Raw genomic sequence first — 23616 nt, forward strand, 5'->3', positions numbered from 1 at the left:
AGCGGAGGGACCAAAAACTGGGCAAGGATTTCTAAGTTTTAAAACATCACCAACTTATTCCCAACAAGTCCAATACAACCCAAAACTCTAAGACAAAGAGTAAGGGATAGAAAAGAGGATAAGACAACAACAAATCTACGGAACCAAATCCGGATTACAGTTCAATAACAACAGGTAATGCCGGGATCGCTATAACTCTGGTTTCACATTGCAAAATCAAATCAAAGAGACTATGTGGGGGTGATTTTCGAGTAGGGAGTGTACCTCAATGTTAGCCCTTACCTCTTTCCAATTTGGCATTGCCAAGGCACTGAACCTTTTGATCATAACGATACTAGTTTCCCCATCCACGCAACCTTTGTACACATTCTTAAACATATCATTTCCGATCAAAAGTCCCTCATTGAAATCATTTGTAGCCACTCGAATCTCATCAAGTGAGAAATGACGGTGTGATCAGGTAAAACCATCTGGAAGTGGTTTCCAAAACAAATCCTCTGACAGTCCACTCTGAGAACTGTCTTCCTTTCTCTCCCTCCACCAATGATTCATACTTTTTGACATAATTGCAATACCCTTAAATACCTTTCCAATTATTCCTTCTGTTCTTCCTTTATGTTGTGACACCAATGCGAGATCAAGAGTCCCCACCACTTCAGCCATTGTAGGCCTTTCCTTTGGATGATCATGTAAACAATTGTAGGCAACCTCTACAAAGTACTTTAGACTCTGTGGTGTTATTTGTCCACTCAATGAGGGATCAATGATTCGATCAACATTTCCCTTTTTAATGCATTGTTGAGCCCGAAGGATTAAACTAATTTCGTCCTCCTCGAGTCTTTCATCCACAGGCGGCCTCCCACAGAGCACTTCCAAGAACACCACACCAAAGGCATACACATCAGATTTCTTGGTTAGTCTGTGGGTATAGAAATAATCTAGATCTAAATACCCAAATGTACCTTTGACTCTCATACTAACGTGGGTTGCTGAATTGCTTGTAGTGCTTTTGGACAGCCCAAAATCTGAAATCTTGGCTACCCAATTCACATCCAACAGAATGTTTGTGGTCTTCACATCTCGGTGTATGAAACTTTGATCGGTACCAGTATGAAGGTAGTCTAACCCTCGTGCTGCACCGATGCAAATGTTGAGCCTCCGCTCCCATGTGAGATGAAAAGTACTAATTTCAGTTTGGTTTCTACTTGTTTTATAGAGATGATCAGCTAGGGTCCCACGAGCCGTATATTCGTAAACAAGGATCATTTCTTGGCAGTCGTTGCATTGACCGATCAGAGCAACATGATGAGTGTGTCGGAGGTTAGACAACATCTTGACCTATAGCGACCCCGGTCTTTTCCCATCTGATTATTGTATCCGGACTTAGGTTCCGTAGATTTTGTCATTGTATATTGTTGTTGTTGTCCTTTATTCTCTCTTTTGGAATTATGGGTTGTGTTGGGCAGGTTTGTTTCAGGTTGGTTGGGTTTAGAAACCAAGTCTTGCTGTCCGGGTTTTTGGTTGTTCGCTCGAGCGAGGAGTTTGTCGCTCGAGCGAGATGTTATTTTGGTTCTTCGCTCGAGCCGGGGTTTGGTAGCTCGAGCGAGAGTTTGCGTCTGGGTTGAACCTGAAGCTTTGCATTCTTGGCTCGAGCGAGCTTTTATTCGCTCGAGCGAGTTAGTTTGTTCTTCGCTCGAGCATTAGTTCCTTCGCTCGAGCGTGTGTCTGGTTACAGACCTGAGGGTTTGAGTTCTTCGGTCGATCGAGCTTTCTTTCGCTCGAGCGAGCTTTTGGGTTGTTGGCTCGAGCAAGGTTTCCTTGGCTCGAGCGTGGTTTCTCTGTGTCTGGTCGCTCGAGCGACCAAGTCTTCGCTCGAGCGAGCCTGTCCAGTTTATATACACAGCAGCGGGATTTGATCAGTCTTTTTCATCTTATTTTGATTCCAAACCCTAGGTCCGACTCCTCTTTCTCTCTACTCACCTTCTCTCTTAGATTTGATCCATTTAATGAGTGTTTCTACCCTAGATCCTTCATTAAAAAGATAGAGTGAGTTGAGGGCTTCCATTTAATCTGAATAGTTGGTGATTTGGAGCACTTTGGTATTTGGGGTATCATCTCTGTCTTCTTCATTTGGGTTGTTCTCTTCGAGGTAGGGATTTCCTACTCCATTTTATAGGTTTTGCTCTAAGTTTTGGTATGTTGATATGTTGGGTTTACTTTGGTAATTTTTGGGAAAACCCTGGTTGTAATATTGAATTAATTTGTATAATTAATTTAAGGAATTTGGGGAAATATGGCTAAATTCATGGTATTGGGGAAATTATTGAGTAAATGGTGTAGTTGGTTAGTTTAATCACTCACCTATGAAAATGTTGGAATTATGTTAGTTGATACATTTATTTCCTGTTTAGAAATAACTGTTTTGGGCTATCGGTGGAGGATAGTCGTGATTGTTGTAGACATTGCATGTGGATTAGGAATAACTGAAACTAATCACATTGGTTAAGTCGTTAATTTTGAATATTGCACTGATACAGAAAATACGTGTATTGATTGAGCATTGCATGTGCATTTGCATTTATATTGTTTTGTGTGGGAGGAGATAGGGGATGTACTCCACGGTTTAGGGGAAGATAGGGGATGGACCTCTAAACCGGATTTTGTTTGGGAGGAGATAGGGGATGGACTCCATTAGCATCACTTTTATGTGTGCTTATTATATAGAAGTGTTTTTATTGATACAGCACTAAAATGTGTATCAATCTGGAAGTATGAAGTGTTGTGAATTGAGCTTGAGTCTCATTTGTTTGTTGATATTGGAAGGATGTGAATATGGTATATGTAATTCACTGTTGTAAGTTTGGCCAGGTTCTGAGCCATGTTGATAAAAATTGGAAAGTAAATTGTATTTTAGACAATAGTGTCATGAGACTGTAAAATGAAGTGGTTGATTATCTTGGTTAACCATCTGTCAAATACTATTGCTTTATTCATTTCTTATATGTGGTTTAGTATATATCTGCTGGGCTGTGGCTCACCCTTTATGGGAACATCATTTTCAGGTTCAGGTGATAAGCTACCTCCAAGGACTTAGCTTTGAAGGACTTGGATTCTGAAGACTATTTTTTTTAGTTGTTTGTTTTTGGTTGTTAGTACATGTAAACATTCAAGCCTAGGGCTTTTCTTGTATTGAGTTAGAACTCATATTTTTGTATCCAAGTGTTGGCTTGGAAAGATGTAAGCCTGTAGGGCATTTTATTCAATGTTACATATAATGCTTTATTTAGTAATACTCTGATGAATGAATTAGTAAATTGTCTTCTTTAATTAATGCATGTCAATGATATTTAATGGGTTATTTTTGAGGGCGTTACATGACCTCATTCCAGAACTCCTCTGCACCTTGATTGGACTTTGCTTTCAACCTCTTTATGGCAATAGCTATAGCACCGTTATCGATGAACCCCTTATATACCTTACCAAATCCTCCAATCCCAATAACTAATATTCTTCATTAAAATTGTTGGTCATTGATTGTATCTCAGCTAGTGAAAAGCAACGGCATGATTCGATCACAACGCTTGAAATTGCATCATCAGCACTTAAACCAGACATATCTTTGATATTTGGGAGCCTAAATATATGAAAGAATATATCATTAACACCAGAAGATGATAAAAAAGACTAGTTTTTGAGAGACGAGAAACAAACAAAGAGTGGTCTCTGATTGAAACAGGAGTTAATCTAAGTAACTTTCAATGTATGTAGCACGCCAATGACTTGACCTAGGCAATAGAGTTCAACACGCGTTGTGGTATGATTTCTGTGTGGCCTCGTGAAACCGTGTTAACCATCATAATTGGGCACTGGCATGACTTTTACGAGTAGTTGTTTGTTTAGTTTAGAATTTTTAAAAATATATTTTTTAATTTTAATTCGTACTATTTTTTTTATGAGGGCTCAAGCTATAAATTTAATTTTTAATTTTATTTAGAAATACTTTCATGTGCTAAATTTTTAAGGGAGAATTACAGCGCAGTAACAAAAATAAAAAAAATTACAAAAACATATAGAGTGCAAGTGATTTTGTAATGAGATGAAGGTGAAATGTTGTGGGTGCAAGTCATATTTGTGTTAAAAAAAAAAAAAAACCCCTCTATGCCATTGGAATGTAATTCTCCCAATTTTTAAGGCCATTACGACATTTTTTGATAAACAAATTTATTTTGTATTAAAAAAAAATTAAAATCTCATAATTTGAGTTTTATAGTTTCGTTTTTAATAAAATTTATATTTGTATTCATTTCTTTATAAAAAAATTTTTAAAAAAAGGGAACAAAATCATTTTTCGATCAATCAAAACAACAAAGCATGATTTTTTGTGAAATTAAATGCTCAAAATTGCCTTCACCAGTTTCAGATGGATATATATATATATATATATCAAAGAATGTGACAGTTACACTGGATTCAGATCTCTGGTGATCAAAGATGAGCTTTTAGAGATGAGAAGACAAAGTGCTCTCTGGATGAAACTGTATTAATCAATCAAACTGCTCTCTGCTCTCTTTTTGAAACATTCACTTCAATGTTTTGCCGTATGATTTGTGTTGTATCGAAAAATATCATTTTGCCCTCTAAACTTTCACATATTTTTTAATTTGACTCCTAAAGCTTGATTAATATAAATTTTACATTTAAACTTTCGAAATTTTGATCAATTTGGCCCCTGCTATCACATTTTGTCAATAATTGGACAGAATGTGCTGATGTGGAGGGCAAATTAATTTTTAAGGTATAGTTTGGGAGGCAAATTGATTTTTAATTAATTTGGGGGACAAATTGATTTTTAAGGTATAGTTTGAGGGGTAAAATGAAATTTCAAACGAACTTTGGTGCTATGTCAACACATTTCGTCCAATTGTAGATGGGATGTGATGATATGGATCAAATTTATCAAAATTTTGAAATTTTGAGTGTAAAATTGATATCAATCGAAATTTGCGGGTCAAATTAAAAAATGCGAAAAATTTTAAAGGGTAAAATGATATTTCATCTATATCCTTTAATAGTGATGCATAATGTAGAATTAAAATTATTACTGTTATTATTATTATTATTATTATTATTATTATTATTATTATTATTATTATTATTATTATCAATGGGAAAAGGTCAAGGACCAAAAAATAACATACAATTTGGCTTGTTTTAGTCATCTTTTTATAGAGAAAATATTGGAAGTTGACTAACGAGAAACCACCATTATTCTAACTCTACCCTTTGGACCCCCACTCCAACAACCTTCCTCTGGTAGCTCCTCCTTCAGTCACCCTCCCCCAGTTCTCATCCCCTACTGCAAATCCTTTTCTTCATTGGTGACCCCCTCTCTCTTCCTCCTTGACAACCCTCATCTCCCTTGAAACTATAAAAGCATGTTTGATTAGTAGAATTATAGCATATGTTTGAAATTGTTAATTCATGGACTCACAATCTTATGTTTGATTGTAAATTTTATTAATCAAATTACATGTACAACGGACATTCAATTCGACGAAATCAACAAATTTTTAACATTGAAAGGGGCTGGGATCATAATTTCGAATATGAAAGAAAAATAAAAGAAAATGAATACATAATAAACAGTTACCTCACTAATTTTTCATTAATTCATAGAATTATTAATCATTTTACTATTAATCATGTTAATCAAATAAGGCCTAAGAGAATTCGGTTCCGATTAGGAACTCTTAATAGATTTATGGACGCTAGCAAGCATGGCGGACATAGATAATAATAAAACACAACTCACTCATATACATAAAACAAAACTTGTAGAGACGTACGACCTTCAGCTCCTAAGGAATTCTCCTATTCAATGGAGAATGCGCTTCGGAGAATTTTGTGGAAGTTTTTGTAACTCTTTTGGTATTATGTGATCATGTGATGCAAATTGCGATCTGGTATCTAGGTGTGGTGCCTACTCATTTTTCTTAAATCTTTTTACACTTTTAGCATCTAATACCCCCTTAACCAGATCTGATTGAACCTTCTTTCTAAATCTTGATTGAACTTTATTTTATATCAATAAACCCTTCAAACCACCTCAAGTCTGCCCTTTATCATTCTACAAATATTGCACACAAAAGAGTCCAAATTTAGTATGGTACTGTACACATCACCCAAAACAGGCACCAAAATCATTTCCTTTCATTTCTTACCCTTACCCTTTAGTCACCCCATACAAACCTTAAAATCGTATCTTACATATTTTTACCAACTTATCAATCACATGATGTTAATTTTTTGCATTAGGACTGTAGCACTCTGCTGCTGCTGCACATTAATTTTGGACTTGGGAAGAGACTCTGTTCCATGCACTCTTCCTACAGCAAAGAAACCACCTAGTTTTTAAGATGTTCAAAACCATCTGGTTCTAGATTTCTTGGATCTTAAACATAAACTGCAAAAAAAAAATTGCTTTAATTGTTAAACTACACTCAGAAAAATTGACCAAAAAAAGGCTTTCTTGAAATTTTAAGCAGCAAGTGTGTGGTCTGTTCTCATGTTTAGAACAAATCATTCTTAATGATTGATCAAAGAAATGATATTGCTAATATTTTTGCTTTAATTGTTGGTAGGCAGCTGGATCCTTTAACCACCATGGGATGCGATACTCAACTACAGTGCCAAATTATCCTGACACACATGAGGACTTCATGCCCACTAATAAGCTTCAGAATCCTGACCTTTCTTTGAAGGACATTGTTGAGCAGGTTGACAGTAGTCATCTATACCTTTCACATTATATATTGAGTCTTACGTTTTTTTTTCTCTCTCTCTCTCTCTCTCTAATTATCCAGATTAAAGTTTTAGTCTTGTTTTTTAGTCTTTTGTTATTGATAGCTTTTGGCTTCTATGGCAGGATGTCAATGACAACCCTATGATGATTTACATGAAAGAAGTGCCTGATCTTCCTCGGTGCGGATTCGGCTCATTAGCAGTGAGAGTGTTGAAAGAATATAGTACGTGTTCTGTTGCTTCGTTTTACAACAATATTCATACATTTCCTGGTTCAGTTGAGGCCTGAGCAACTATATATTTATGTGAGCTTGAATAATTTATGCTTTTTTATGTGATCTACATGTGACTATTTGGCATGGTAGGTGGCCTCTTCTAAATTTTTGAAGTATCTGTGTTAGACACTGAGCACTTGAGTAAGGGTATACTGTCTATGATGTGTGACCAACATGCTTATTTAGAGATGCACCCATTAAGTATGGATAAGTAGTCAGGTTTACTATGCACAATACTCCCTTTATATGCATAAAATGTTGTATGTTAGTTTGTAAACTTCATTTTATCATAACAAATAAAAGAAATATTTTATAAATATGACCTCTAGCCTTGTCCTGGTGTCCTTGGATATGAATATTAGATAAATTTAACACTTGAACACATACCTTCTAAGAAGTATAGAAATGGGCATGTGGCACGAAACGGTCACAACATCGACACACTACTACAAAAATTTTCAAAAAAATAAAGGACACATCACGTGGGGGACACACGCAAAATATATAGTTTTATATATTTATTGTATGGCATATATAAGAATAAACCATTAGTATATGTCATATGTGTGAATAATCAATTCAGAGATAATAGTTTTCAAAGTCTAAAAAAGATGAGAATAGGTATGAATTTACTTTGTTTTTTATTATTATTATTGTTCGATTCCAAGTTATTTTATTCAAACTTGTAATGTGTTTTATGTGTGTTTAAACAATAGACATGTGTTTTATGTGTGTTTAAACAATAGACATGTGTTTTACAAGTGTCTGAATCGTGTCCAAGTTTTGAAAAAATTTAAAAATAGTTAGACATATTTGGATGTGTCTGACTAGTGTCATTGTCGTGTCGGTGTACACCACCTGTTTAGAAGTGTCCGTGCTTCTTGATATACCTCCACCCAAAACTTGCATTTGGTTGTTTAGTCAACTTTGTCAAAATGACATATTAAAGAGCATTTTTGTTTTTGTTTTTGGTTTTTTTTTTTTTTTTTTATGAAAAATGAATAGTTGTGAGAGATGACCATGTAGTTGGCTTAAGTTGTCTTAGGAGAGTACAAGAAGATGAGACAATGGAAGCTCTGAAAGAGGAGCAGACTGGAGCTAATTTTGTAGCTCGAATTTTATTTAGTGTCGTACTTCTTGAACTTTCAGTTGGGCCTTGCACCTTGCCGACTTGACTACGTTAAGTTGTTTGTGGCATTCTTACTGTTGATATGCTTTTTTCAGATGTTCCTTTGAGTGCTAGAAACATATTGGAAGACCCTGAGCTTAAGAATGTTGTCAAGTCATTCAGGTAACGTAGTACTTGATATCATTCTAGAACATCCATTTAGCATTGTTACACATCTAGAGAGCAGCAAGAGCCCGCTTCTCAGATATAAACACTACTAGAGAAAAGAGCATTTGACACAGAACTATTTGCGACAGTTTAAGTGTTGTCGCAAAAAATGGGTTTTTGCGATGGCACTTAATGACGTCGCGCAATTATTTTTGTTGCGACGGAAAAACTAAACCTGTGGCAAAAAGTAAGGTTATATGCGACGGTACGTTAAACGTCACAAAATTTTTCTGGTTTAAATTTTTTTTTTTTTTGCAACGCTCTTTTGGCAATCCGTCGCAAATTTTTTTTTCCTCATTCACTTGCGATGGGCCTTAATATCATTGCAAATAGTTATTCCAAAATTCGCGCCAAAATCCTCTTCCACCCTCCCTCTTTCTTGATATCTCCAAATTCTCTGTAATCTATTGGGATAAAAAAAAACAAAAAACCCTTCCTCTATCTCACTGCTCTCTCCCTTCGATACTCTACCCTAATCTCACCTAATCTCACGTAGTCTCACTGCTCTCACCCTTCCTCTCACCCAGTCGTCACTCTATCTCTGTTGCAGCGGCAACAGCAGCGTCTAGGTAACCATCTTCTTTTCTCTCGCTCTTGCTCACGCAGACCCTCCCTCTCACCCAGTCGTCGTTATGTCTCTCTTGCAGTGGCAACAACAGCGTCTGCAGCATCGTCTCTCTTGCAACGGCAACAACAGCGTCACTCTGGTTCTCCCTCCGGCATCCAGGTATAGCCTTCCTTTGCTTTCCTCTGCTCTCCTCTGGCCTTCTATCGTCTGTTTTTCCCTGCTCATCAATTCATTGAAACTCTTTTCATTAAGAATAAAACAGTTCAAGAATTTGTGTTGGTGTGTGTGTGTTTGATTTGTGCGAAAATTGATTTTGTGTTGATGTGTGTTTGATTTGTGCGAAAATTGGATGTGTGAATGAGAATAGATAGATAATTTACTCATTGACTTAGATTTATTTTCATTTTGGCAGAGTTAATATATTGTTTTTTGTTTTGTGGTACAAGAAAAACTACTATTTGAATGAGAATAGATAGATAATGCATATATAAATTAAAAGTAGGGTTAATAGTGTTCAAATTGAAACAATATATACTAAAGTGAATTTTGTATCAAACTACAAAAATATGAAATATACCCTAACGAGGGTGTGTGAAATTTAACCACAAGAGAAGAACTAGAGATAAGTGTGAAATTGAAAGAGAGTGTAATAAGGAGGGGAACAGAGGAATTACTAAAAATTGTAGTACCAAACATAAATATAAAAGAGTGTAAGGGCACTAACGTAAAAAATGAAAAAAAAAAAATTGATTTCCCTCTATGAAACCCTAGTTTTCCATCACCAGTGAAGTGTTCGGTCACCGTGTGCTGCGACATTCACGGCCAATTCCATGATTTTCTCGAGCTTTTTCACATCAGCGACAGTGCTCCGAACACTATACCTTTTCATAGGAGATTACATGTTGGTTATTAGTTGACATGGATGCTAGTTCTACTTCAAATGCTTACTGCCATCTCCAACCCTTACTCATTCTTTTTACTCAAATTGAGTAGAAAATCAAGAGTAAAAAGTTTCATTTGATATGAAACACTCCAATGGATAAACTTAAATTTGAGATGCTAGTAGTTGGAGTAAAGGAGAATTTGGAAAATCTGGGTAGATGCACTCATGCTTCAAGTTGTGATTGGATAGAAATTTGAGTAAATGAAATGAGTCTCCCTTGATTTGAGTAAAACTCAATTTGATATAGGTTTGAGTAAATTAATGGAGGAGATTTTAATGGCTTTTTACTCAAATTTAAGTTTTAGTCAATATTTGGGTAAGGGTTGGAGATGCCTAACTCATACCGTTGTGGATATGAGACTGACGTCCTCTTTATTATATGGTTGTAATGGAAGATTTTCATTATATTATCTAAGGATTGTGAAATAATTATGAGAATTTATCACTATTTTAAATCATTACAAGTAATAGAGATCTTCTATTACAACTTTGGAATGGAGAGGATCATAATTCATGGTTACGATGGGTAGTTTTTGATGAATTATGATCTTTGACCAATGATCCATGCGCAAGCAAGATTAGTTTTGGTGACTTGATAACATGTTTAGTTGAAGTATAAACTAAGTAATTTGAATGGTTTATGGTCTGTATTTTTGCGTGTATATGTTGTACGAGAGTCTGATATGGTATTTGTACAAAACTAGGAAGTTTGAATTCCACCAAAAAGCATTTTTAGACATGATGCTAAATTTAGTTAATGCAAAATGCATATAGTTAAATGGGTACGCTCCCATAGGCGCTTCCAACCTTGGAAGCCTCTATATGCCTTCACTCCCCACCCCCTCCCCTGCTCTCGTCCCTGGCCATGTGAGCCATCTCCATGTGAAATGGTTTGCCTAGATGTGCTTAGAGTACTCTTCTGCTCAGGTGTAGGAAATTCACTTGAAGTTGATATATTTATATATCTTATTTGAGGAATCGTAAGCATTATTTTTTATTGAGAAACCTCATGCAAGGATATTTATTAGTGTTTTATTTATTTATTTTCCCATCCCCTTTGAAAGGATGTCTATAAATAACAGTCAAGGAGCAATCCTTTTTTCATACCTAAATGAACTGTATGAAAGCCTTGAACTGTCCATATTTTTCACTCAAAATGTGACTCATAATTTTTGGCTGTATGATATTAAATACTGGTTCAATTCTTTAAACTTACTGTACTTTCGTTCCTGGTCTGTGTATTCATCTAAAATAATCTTCAACTATGCGTTATTAGTGGATAAATGGTTTCTTGACTTGTTACAACTATTGAAGTGACACTGTTTAACCTATCTTTTTGACGCTATTGCTGATGCTTATTCTTTTATTGGATGGATTGCTATTTTACAAACCTCAGTTTCTATAGTACCACACACTGTCCCATCTAAAGTGGATTACCATTGTTTGTATGCTTTTAAATTTCTAATCCATTTATTTTTTGCAATTAGGTAGTGTGCCTTCTAAGGAGTTACCAAATTGTTTAATCGTGCTCATGAATACATGTGGATGTTCATCCTTCCATCTCCTCTTGGCCTTTCTAGCCTGGAAATTGTAGAGCATCCGAAGACCTCTTGTAGAGAGGTTTATTGGTTATAGTTTTTTATATGAGTGATCTAAAATACGTTCTGTGGTAAAATTTCCTATTGTAGGAAAATGTATATTAGTTAGTAGGCTACCAGAGTTTTTTGTAAATAGAAGCAACTAAGGGTTACTTAGTTGTCCAAGTCCAGTTCGAGGTGTGCCAAGAGATACCCAAGCCTATTTTCAACCCGAGGTTGTCTGCTCAAGCCCAACTGAGTTAGTTAATAACTATTTTTCAAACTGGATGGCACACTAAATTGTTCAAATGGGTTCGGATGTCAACGGAACTTGACATGCACAACATACTAGGCACACATGACTTGTAGGATAAGACGGGACTCGAAACCGATTCCTGGTTTTGAATCTAGAGCTTAATTTTCCGTTAATGAAAACTTGTTACTTAATAACTCTTTTTCAAACCGGTTGCTACATTAAAATGCCCAAATGGGTTCAGATGTCAACGAAACTTGACACACACAACATATTAGCCACACATGACTTGTAGGATAAGACGAAACTCGAAACCGATTCCCGGTTTTTAATCTAGAGCCTAATTTCTGTTAGCGAAAACTTGTTACTTAATAACTCTTTTTCAAACCGGTTGACACACTAAAATGCTCAAACAGGTTCGGATGTCAACGAAACTTGACACACACAACATACTCGCCACGCATGACTTGTAGCATAAGACGGGAGTCGAAACCGATTCCCAGTTTTGAATCTAGAGCCTAATTTCCGTTAATGATAACTTATTACTTAATAACTCTTTTTCAAACAGGATGACGCGCTAAAATGCTCAAACGGGTTCGAATGTAAACGAAACATGACACGCACAACATACTAGGCACACATGACTTGTAGGAGAAGACGGGACTCGAAACCGATTCCCGGTTTTGAATCTAGAGCCTAATTTTCGTTATTGAAAACTTGTTACTTAATGACTCTTTTTCAAACCGGTTGACACACTAGAATGCTCAAACAGGTTCGGATGTCAACGAAACTTGACACGCACAACATACTAGGCACACATGACTTGTACGATAAGACGAAACTCGAAACCGATTCTCGGTTTTCAATCTAGAGCCTAATTTCCGTTAATGAAAACTTGTTACTTAATAACTCTTTTTCAAACTGGTTGACACACTAAAATGCGCAAACGGGTTCGGATGTCAACGAAACTTCACACGCACAACATACTAGGTACACGTGACTTGTAGGATAAGACGAACCTCGAAACCGATTCCCGATTTTGAATCTAGAGCCTAATTTTCGTTTATGAAAACTTGTTACTTAATAACTCTAAACTGGTTGACACACTAAAATGCTCAAACGGGTTCGGATGTCAACGAAACTTGACACGCACAACATACTAGCCACACATGACTTGTAGGATAAGACGAATCTCGAAACCGATTCTCGGTTTTGAATCTAGAGCCTAATTTCCATTTATGAAAACTTGTTACTTAATAACTCTTTTTCAAACTAGTTGACACACTAAAATGCTCAAACATGTTCGGATGTCAACAAAACTTGACACGCACAGCAGACTAGTCACACATGACTTGTAGAAGAAGACGAGACTCGAAACCGATTCCCGATTTTTAATCTATAGCCTAATTTTCATTAATGAAAACTTGTTACTTAATAACTCTTTTTCAAACCGGTTGACACACTAAAATGCTCAAACAGGTTCGGATGTCAACAAAACTTGACACACACAACATACTAGCCACACATGACTTGTAGCATAAGACGGGAGTCGAAACCGATTCCCGGTTTTGAATCTAGAGCCTAATTTCCGTTAATGAAAACTTATTACTTAATAACTCTTTTTCTAACCGGATGACGCGCTAAAATGCTCAAACGGGTTCGGATGTAACGCACAACATACTAGGCACACATGAATTGTAGGAGAAGACGGAACTCGAAACCGATTCCCGGTTTTGAATCTAGAGCCTAATTTCTGTTAATGAAAACTTGTTACTTAATGACTCTTTTTCAAACCGGTTGACACACTAAAATGCTCAAACGGGTTCAGATGTCAACGAAACTTGACATGCACAACATACTAGCACACATGACTTGTAAAATAAGACGGACCTCAAAACCAATTCCCGGTTTTGAATCTAGAGCCTAATTTCTGTTGATGAAAACTTGTTACTTAATGACTCTTTTTCAAACCGGTTGACACACTAAAATGCTCAAACGGGTTCGGATGTCAACGAAAGTTGACACGCACAACATACTAGGCACACATGACTTATAGGATAAGACGGAACTCGAAACCGATTCCTGGTTTTCAATCTAGAGCCTAATTTCCGTTAATGAAAACTTGTTACTTAATAACTCTTTTTCAAACCGATTGACACACTAAAATGCTCAAACGAGCTCGGATGTCAACGAAACTTGACACGCACAACATACTAGGCACACATGACTTGTAGGATAAGACAGAACTCGAAACCGATTCCCGGTTTTGAATCTGGAGCCTAATTTTCGTTTATGAAAATTTGTTACTTATTAACTCTAAACCGGTTGACACACTAAAATGCTCAAACGGATTCGGATGTCAACGAAACTTCACACGCACAACATACTAGCCACACATGACTTGTAGGATAAGACGGAACTCGAAATCGATTCCCGGTTTTGAATCTAAAGCCTAATTTCCGTTAATGAAAAGTTGTTACTTAATAACTCTAAACTGGTTGGCACACTAAAATGCTCAAACGGGTTCGGATGTCAACGAAACTTGACACGTGCAACATACTTGGCACACATGACTTGTAGGAGAAGACGGAACTCGATCAAAATTTTTTCTTTACTAAATTTTTTGTGTTTATTCAATTGTTGTTATAGATTATAGCTCAATGTGTACAATCATTGCCTATTTTTAATAGTATTATCATCATTGTAGGATGTAATTAAAGTTTCTTTGGGGAGTTCTGTAATACCAAGAGTCCAATCGGCGAAGGGACTTCTTATTAGTGTTGATCCATTGTGTGAAATTGATGGAGTTCGAATTGGCCCTGGATTTTGCAAAGTTTTTGTTTTAAAAGTGAACAAGCCGAACGCTGCTTTGGAAACAACATCTTGATGTCTAAGGACAGTTGGAGAAGCTGTGGGAAGATACATTGTGTGGCGCTCGATTCATGTATATGTTACAATCTTATTTATTTATTTATTGAAGTAAATATCAAATGTTTTACATTTTCTGTAAACTTGAAATTAATTATATTGTAAATGATTTTTTTTTTGGTTTTTTTTTTTTTTTTTTTGCAGGTGCAACCCTTTTGAGTACGTGATGATATCTTCGCATATCAATATTAGAGTTTACAATCTTATTTATTTATTTATTTATTTGAAAAAAATATCAAATGTTTTACATTTTCTGTAAGCTTGAAAATAATTATGTTGTAAATGATGATTTTTTTTTTCTTTTTGTTTCTTTTTGCAGATGCAAACCTTTTGAGTATGTAATATCTTCGCATATCGATATGAGAGCTTACTATTGATATCAAAACAAGCTACATTATATCTGTTTTAGTTTTTTATTTTTTTATTTCTAATGTCGATACTAAAAATTTGAGTTCTTGAATTTCAAAAATTATTAGTATTGTTAGAGGTTATTTTATATATTTTTGTAAATAATATTTGATTGACAATTGTTACAAGGTACATATATTATTCTTGGTATATGATTTTTTGAATGTGAATTTGGATGTGGATGTGGATGTATTTTGAAAAATATTATAATTTGTATAGGAAATATTTAATAAAATATGATTTTATAAAAAATAATTTTATTGCGACAATAATAAACCGTCGCTAATGTAATTCCCATTTCGTTATATTTTATTAGCGACGGGTTAACCTGTCGCATATACATATTAGTTCTAATATTTTGCGACGGTTTCAACTATCGCAAATAAATCTTTTGCGACGGCTTAAACTGTTGCCAATACGGTATTAACTTAATTCTACTTTTTTGGCGACATTTTAGACCGTCGCTAATAATACCTTTTGCGACGGCAAATACCGTTGCTAAAAAAGGTTTTTTGCGACGGCAATCAACATCGTCACTAAAAATGCCATTTTTTCCCCTTTTTTTGTGTCAGGCAAAGCCGTCGCAAAAACTATTGATTAGCCGTCGCTACAAGAATACGACGGTTTGTAACCGTCACAAATACTTTTTGTCACGCCCCTTTCCGCCACCCCCCATTTTCCATCGTTGCTCCGTCGCAAAAAGTCTTTTGCGATGATATATAGACCTTTTACGACGTTTGAGACCGTCGCAAAAAGTTCGATTTTTAGTAGTGAAAGCACTCTCCTATTGGCAATTCTTAATAATACAGGATGAACTCAAATTACTGTAATAATTGACATTATTGTTTATTGGGAGATATGAGTTTGCATCAGGGGCAATGGTTGTAAAATTGTATAAGTTTTTCAAGGTGTATGACTGCGTGTTCTGTTTTTCATTTTGTTTGCTTGATTACATCTTTTCAATTGCCTCCTTGCAATAAAAGTAGCTGATGTTTGTGAATAATTTTTTAATGTGAGACTTGATGTTTCTTGTTGTTTCCTTATCTTTTGGGCAAATTACATGGACCTTTCCTGAGGGATCTGATAATTACAAGGACATCCCCTATAGATACCTTAGGGGATCCACGTAAAAAAAACAAAGGAAAAAAAAAAGAAAGTAGGCAGAGAACTTAATTGCAAGAACTGAGCTAGTGCATAGATTACATCTTTTCAATTGCCCCCTTGCAATAAAAGTAGCTGATGTTTGTGAATAATTTTTTAATGTGAGACTTAATGTTTCTTGTTGTTTCCTTATCTTTTGGGCAAATTACATGGACCTCCCCCGTAGACACCTCAGGAGATCAATGTTAAAAAAAAAAAAAAAAATGGAAAGTAGGCAGAGAACTTGTTTTAAGAACATGATATCATAAAAATAGAGTATATTTATTCTAAAATTAACATGGTGTGGATCTTAAAATGAATTTCCTAATGATGTATTTGAATAGCAGTTATTTCAAGTGAGGTTACAATTTATCTAATTGAATGCTCCATCCAACAGTGGCTAAAGGATACATGGCCATGCCAGAATATTTTCAAAAGTTAGTGGGTTCAGGCAGTTTTTCATTTATCAAATTTATTTCCGTTTGAACAGTTTACTTTTATAGTAATTTTCCTTGTTGCCTTATTGATGAAGGTATATGTTTATCTTTTGGGAAAATTACACGGACCTTCCCTAACAATTGCCCAAACTACAACTGCCTCGGAAGTACGGACACAGGCCATGGGACACAATAATTTCAAAAAATTCAAGACATGGATATTGTGGGGGGATATGTAAAAAAAAAATATTTTATTTGCTATGTATGTAAATATTACATTCATAAACAACTAAAATTAATAAAAACCAACACTAATTTAATATTAAAAAAAAAACTAAATTTTAATTAACCAGAGACTAAGGCTTTGTTTGGCATGTGTTAAACAATTATCTTATTTGAGTCACATCACCTCTTATTTGGATCACATCACCTCTCTACTACATCACTTCAACCCCAATCCACATTTCATATTTTTTCATAAAAATTCAAAAAGTATACTAATGTAGCACTGTCCAAACAATCCCTAAATCTGTGTTCCATTAGGCTCCAAGGATTGATAGAAGGTTGTTTCTCCACTTCACAAATGTGTTTTATATGTGTGTTACATTGCCGATGATTTCATATGATTTTTATATTTTTTTAAAAACCAATCATTTTGTTTCCAAATGTTATAACATGACCCTAGAAATTAGCTTTGAAAAATTAAAATAAGACTTGTCATGTCCCGAATCGTGTCCCATCATGTCTAACATGTCTCTCACCGTGTTTACATGCACCCCTGTTGTGTACCCTAAAAAAAATGGACACGACTACAACACTTATTTTGAAGTGTCACTGCTTCATAGATAGCTGATCCCATTAGCATAGGACAATGACACTGACTCCCCTAACATTTGAGTACGCATATCATTGAGTGCCTCACTGTTAGGTGTCAAGAAAGAGAGATGGATGGAATATTACGGTGTCGATAATTTTTGGATTAAATTTTCTATTTTTACCCTTCAAGAAATGGGTCAACTCTTTAACCTTTACTAGTTTACCTTTATTCACTCTTACTCTTTTCCCCTATCCATTCTCCTTCTCTTTGTGTTGCCCTTTCCCCTCTTAGACTTCGCCACCACTCACCATGCCACGACCGCCTCCCACCCCACCCCACTACCCCCAACGATCCCTCCCCTCATGCCATTGCCTCAGCTCCCCAAAGACCATACCTTTCCTTCCCTCAATTCCATTGTGCCGCCACCAACCTCTCACCTCAACCTGCTTGCCACCCAACCTTCTCGCCCAGACACAAACAAGAGATATATAGCTTGGCTCTAGGTTCATGTCAATGATGATCACCACTGGCCTCCACGTCAAACCACATTTCCTTCTATGGCCCTCCAATGCCGCCTCCAGTACAATCCCAGCTGCGACCCCAACTCCAGTGCCATCTATGAAGCATGGGTACTTTGAAAAATATGTCGTACCCGTACCGGGTAGTTTTCGGCGTATGGTACCTCATATGATACTTCTGCATACATACCGAGTACACGAAACACGTATCCACATTTTTTCTTCTTAATTTTTGGTGTACCTACACGTACCTATTATATACCCAAGCCGCACCATACCTCAGTTGAAACAATATTTTCTTCTACTACAGAGATGAAACTCCTTTCACTAGGCTTCTTTTTTATTTTTAGTTTTATACTTAGCATGTTTTTGGTTTGTAAGTTATTTAATATATTGACATTTAATTTTGATTTATACCTTTACTTTTGGCATTAAATGTTAATTGTAGGTTAAATCTTAACAAATTAAACTATTTAATTAATTTTTGCATTACTCTAAATTAAAATTAAATATTTTTTTACAAATATTTTTAATTGTAGGTTAAATATTTTTTTACTCATACCTATACCCGTACCCATGCTTCATAGAGTGCCATGATCCAACACCTTCCAACTCCAAAGCCCCCCATTCCTTTATCAACTGAACATGTTTGATTTGTGTTTTTTTTTTCCTTGATTGATTTATGAGTTGTTTTTTTTTTTTTTTTTTTGTTAGGGGCTTAATTTAGGGATTTTTGGTGAAACCTCCCTTTTGGGCCTTTTTATTAGGGTAAAGGATAACCCAATCAATTTTCTTTCAAAAAGCCCCTGAGTAGGAAATGCCTACCTTAATAAGGACATTTTATAATTCCTATTTTTTTTTCTTCACAATATTGCCCTTCTATATATACATATCATACATTTGAAACATTTGAAATCTGAGTTGAAGATCTTGCATGAACGAAATCAGGAACGAAATCGATGAAGACGATCTCCAAATCTAAAGATCTCGCAGCCAAAGATCTCTCACTTGGTCAACAATAGATGATCTCGCCGCCGACGATCAACACTCACAATTAAATGAGAGTTTCATTGAGATTTGTGATTGTTGATCGAGTTTTAGAAATTTTTCTTCTCAATTAGATATCTTGATTTGTTGATTAATTTGTTTTGTATTTTTTTTTATGATTTATTTTTGTTGTTTTTGATCTGATTTCATTTGACAGAACCAGTGTAAAATTCTATATTTTTTGTTTCAGATAATGAGAGTAAAATTTTACTTTGGTTCTATTGCTCTGTTTTTTGTTTGAGAGAATTAGAGTAAAATTTTACTCTGGTGTTAGAATGATAGTAAAATTTTACTGTCAAGAGGTGGTCATTGCCAAACACTTCAGCCGCCACAAACACTGCCTCCGCTTTTTTACTTTTGTGCAGAGTAACATTTTACTTTTAGATTCAGAGTCTAATATTTTACTCGTTTTTCAGAGTAAAATTTTACTTTTATGCAGAGTAAAATTTTACTTTTGTGCAGAGTCTAACATTTTACTAGTTTTTCAGAGTAAAATTTTACTTTTATACAGAGTAAAATTTTACTTTTAGTTTCAGAGTGGAACATTTTACTCTTATTCAGAGTAAAATTTTATTTTTAAATTCAGGGTGTAACATTTTACTCTTAGATTCAGAGAGTAACATTTTATTCTTATTTTAGAGTAAAATTTTACTTTTATGCAGAGTAAAATTTTACTTTTACAATCATGTCTCAAGTTGTGTTGGTGACACACTGTATGAGATGTCAATCTTTGGAAAACCTAATAGTAAAAATTAACTCTAAAATATAGTACAATGTTACACTAAACCACAGTAAAATTTTATCAACACAAATTGACTTTTGGACTTGTGGTGACAGTAAAATTTTACTTTGATAGTGATAGTAAAATTTTACTTTGATTGATAGTAAATTTTTACTGTTAATTGTTTCATATTTCCCCACTTATATGGAAGGACATTTCAGTCAATTCATGACATTTTTTTAATTGAGGGGCTTTTGGAGTCATTGTTTAATTCCGTGGGCTTCACACAAAATAGGCCCAATGGGAGGGGCTTTTCACCAAAAATCCCCTTAATTTAGGGCGGACGGAGAGGGTGTTTGATGAATCAAGGGTAGAGTTTTTTTTTTAGCCTGATTATGTTGTGTATTGTTTTGATTTTGTTGTGTATTGTATTGATTTTTGGTTTTGTTGTTCTTTGTGTGTGGTGGTAATGGTCGGTGTTGGATTGTTATAGGGGGAATTGGAGGATGAGGTAGGGTAGAGGAGAGGGTAGAGGAGTGTGGTGGAGGAAGGTGAGAAAGATGGAGAGAGGTAGGCTGTAAAAATGGCTTGTCGGCCCGAGGCCCGACCAGGCCTGCCCATATCCCCTCGCGCTAGGGCATGGGCCATGGGTTTTTTGGCCCGGCCTAGCCCAAGGCCCATTGGCCCAATCTGAGGCCCGGCCCGTGCGACGCCTAACTTAATTTTTAAGGTATTTTTTATTTAAAAAAAAACTAAAAAAAATCAAGCCCTCCTCAGGCCCAATTACCCACTAGGTCCAGATTTTGCACATGTGGCTTGACCCGATTTTTTTCGGGTGCTTAACAGGCTTGACGGCGGGCTGACTCAGGCCAGGCCAAAATTACACCCGTAGAGAGGGCATTTTTATCACTTCACATTTTCTATTAATGGAGTTAACTTTTGAGGCGCATTAGGGGATGCCAGTCTCATTTCTCCATACCATTGGGCATGTTGTTATTTGGGAAATAGTTAGGGAAGGTCCTTATAATTTGCCCTTCTTTTTTTAATGGTACTTCATTTGTTGTTTTACATATGTAGCCAAGTCTTGATTAAATTTTTCGGGATGTGGGTTGCGTCATATATATATCGACAAGGTTGCCTGTTTGCCCGTCGTACATGTTGTTGGGATCATTTGTGAGAATAAGCTATTAAGCTCAGTTGCCATGACTCCTGGTTAATTGATGCAAATTACTGAGAAACAACATTTTCAAGTGGAGTTGTTGTTGGTCTTTACTTAGCAACCATTTGGGTCCAAAATGTTGATAAACAAATGTCTAGTTTGTAATTGTTTCAATTTGTCCCATGGTCTTTCATTGCAGCAACTGGCCCACGTTTCCACAGATATTCATCAAGGGGGAGTTTGTTAGGAGATCAGACATCATTCTCAACATGCACCAGGTATTCGCATACCAAAATTGTTATTCTTTAGCCTATTATACATTGCTTTAATGGTTTGGTTTGTCATGTAGACTGGCGAGTTGAAGGAAATGCTTAAAGATATTGCAGCCAACCAGGAGAATTAAGAGTAAGTTTATCATTACTGAACATGTAAAGTCACCAAGGAATATAGTTGTCTTTGATGATGAAGAATTATGAGATATAAGCATGTTCAGCTTTGAATGTTGGTTGACTTGATCCAATAATGTTTAGTTAAAGTACGGATCCCATTCCTTTGATGTTTAATGTTCTTGGCTACCAAAATTTTGAATGTGAGTCTGTGTAGAAAACTTTGTGAATAATTGGACCATTGAGGATAAAGTAAGTTAGCCCTCTCTCTAAGCTTTTAGATGAGTTGATGACCAATAATTCAACATTGTATCAGAGTTCATATTGCAATCTTATGGTGAGACAATAGCAACAATCATATCAACTTGTCTATTCAAGCATATAAAGACACCATGCATGTATTTTGAGGCTCCTCAGTTCTTGTTCTTTTTATTTTATTTCCCTCCAAATTATTTCCTTTTTTTGTCTTCAATTTTGTGCTTTACTCTTGCAAGTTGGTAGGTGCCTCCTAAATACATTTTGTAGTAAGCTTGTATTGTATGGGTATTAGTAAGACAGTCCTCTTTCTGCAGGTGTTATGGAAACTAGCCTGGTTGCTTAAGTCGCGATGGTTCCTTCAATGTTTTGAGGTCTAGAAACTTCATTTTAAGTAGATTTTGATTTACCAGATGAAGGGTTTGTCTAGTCAAATTGTGACCTAGTTTCATATATGAGGGTCAAGTTTGACAATGTTACAGCACAAAATTGATGTGTGTCCTGAGCAGATAAAATATTGTGGTTCACTCTTGCTCTTTCGTAACACGTTAAAGCTGATTCATAGTTTGGATTTGAGGAACATGATTCATCTAGGTGAACCTAATTTTGTGATGTGTGAGGGTTTTGGAATTAGACTTTTTGTTTGTTAATTTAATTTAATTTTTTTTAAAACAAACTGGATTTGGAATATGTCTGTGGTTGGCATCATTCTCTCAAAAAATTGTCATAGTCTATGGACAACAATCATGAGGGAAACAAGTGTGCCAGCATATTATCAATAGAAGGTTTTAACCAAAATGGTCCTTCACTGTTTTTTCTATTATTCTGGGTTGTATTTCATTCCAATTATTTGAAGATGTTAGGGGTGTTGAGTACCGCCAATATGTAACTTCTTAGTTTTTAATATTGCAATCTTTTTTATTTGTCAAAAAAAAAATGGCGGGTGGCTTACTTGGGCTTTGGTTTCAGTGACAAAATTAGCATTCAGCCTATATGTTTTCAAACGTGCCAAACTCCTCACTTTCAAGATGGTGCATGTTTAAAAAATATAAAATGAGAAAGAGTTTGTTTCTTCTTAAAAAATAGGATTTTTTTTTTCTTTTTTTCTTTTGTGGCTGCATCGTGCAAGAATGATTATACACTTCTGAACACCTCCTGGTATGAACCAGGAATGGTGCCAAAGAAAAACAAATATTCAACTTCCCTTTTAAAAAGTGTCAACCTAGAGGGTTCTGGGGAAGATGGTGATGTTTTTGTTCTGGGCCCCCTTCTTAGTTAATGGACTGATAGTTGAAGGGATGGGATCATGATTTTGCCCTCTAGGTTTGTAAGTGAAGGAAGGAACGATTGTAAGTTAAGATTTCAATGGAGTTGAACCTGCAACCAAACTAGAGAAGGAACCGAAGGAAGCTAGTAGTTCAGTTTCAATACTCAAGTTCTAGCGCTTCTAGAAAGAGGTAGGTTTGTTAGTTTAGTCCCATTTTTTAAAGCTTAGGGAGGGTAGCTTTGCTTAGTGAAGAAATCCACTTTGTTTTTTTGGAAAAGATAGATGTCAATTTCTTAGGAAGTTATACTTCTAGCGCAATTGGTTTAGAGAATATTCCTTTTGTTGCTTGGGTGCTTTAGCTCTTGGGAAAAAAGAATCCATCTGTCAAGCTCTTTTAAGCTTTGAAGTCTAATACTCCCGTTGTAGGCACTCAGCAGTAAAGTTGGCTCTTTTTGTATTGGCGGTAGAAGAGAGCTATGGTTGTGTATTTAGTTCAAAGGACCTTTCAAAGCGGAGCTCGCTCTTTCATGAATTTAGTCTAGAGCATCTAGCTTTCTGGTACTTGTGAGGACTTTCAAGTAGGCGATGACAAGTCATCACTATCTTTAACTCGTTTATCAAAAGTAAGCCCCTATCACACACATGCAAGTCAGACTGTTTTGGATCAATTTGGTTCATCTAACTATGGTCTAATCTAATCATATGAAAAGTAAGGGTTTGTTTATGGTTCAGAATTGATGCTGGTTCACCTCTCTAATTAAGTGTGTAAGTGTCTTGTTT

The 23616-nt window shown here is 35.6% G+C and overlaps 1 protein-coding gene and 1 pseudogene across 1 annotated transcript; one reads left to right on the forward strand and one right to left on the reverse strand.

Annotated features, from left to right (window-relative positions):
* Positions 1-456: 456 nt before the first annotated feature.
* LOC114283235 (receptor-like protein kinase FERONIA pseudogene) lies at positions 457-1332 on the reverse strand (annotated as a pseudogene).
* A 5313-nt stretch (positions 1333-6645) lies between these two features.
* Positions 6646-21621, forward strand: LOC114269437 (monothiol glutaredoxin-S15, mitochondrial-like). Its single transcript, XM_082877065.1, has 5 exons — positions 6646-6776; positions 6926-7025; positions 8301-8367; positions 21128-21206; positions 21278-21621. The coding sequence occupies exons 1-5, from the start codon at positions 6669-6671 to the stop codon at positions 21329-21331; spliced, it is 408 nt and encodes a 135-aa protein (XP_082733191.1). The 5' UTR covers positions 6646-6668; the 3' UTR covers positions 21332-21621.
* Positions 21622-23616: the final 1995 nt, after the last annotated feature.

This window comes from Camellia sinensis, chromosome 7 (genome assembly GCF_055761805.1).
Source record: "Camellia sinensis isolate YWXY chromosome 7, ASM5576180v1, whole genome shotgun sequence".
Lineage (NCBI taxonomy): Eukaryota > Viridiplantae > Streptophyta > Magnoliopsida > Ericales > Theaceae > Camellia > Camellia sinensis.

Coding starts and splice junctions, on each gene's coding strand:
- LOC114269437 (XM_082877065.1), top strand. CDS start 6,669: ATGCGATACTCAACTACAGTGCCAAATTATCCTGACACACATGAGGAC. Junction 6,777..6,925: donor TGAAGGACATTGTTGAGCAG/GTTGACAGTAGT, acceptor CTTCTATGGCAG/GATGTCAATGACAACCCTAT. Junction 8,368..21,127: donor AATGTTGTCAAGTCATTCAG/GTAACGTAGTAC, acceptor CTTTCATTGCAG/CAACTGGCCCACGTTTCCAC.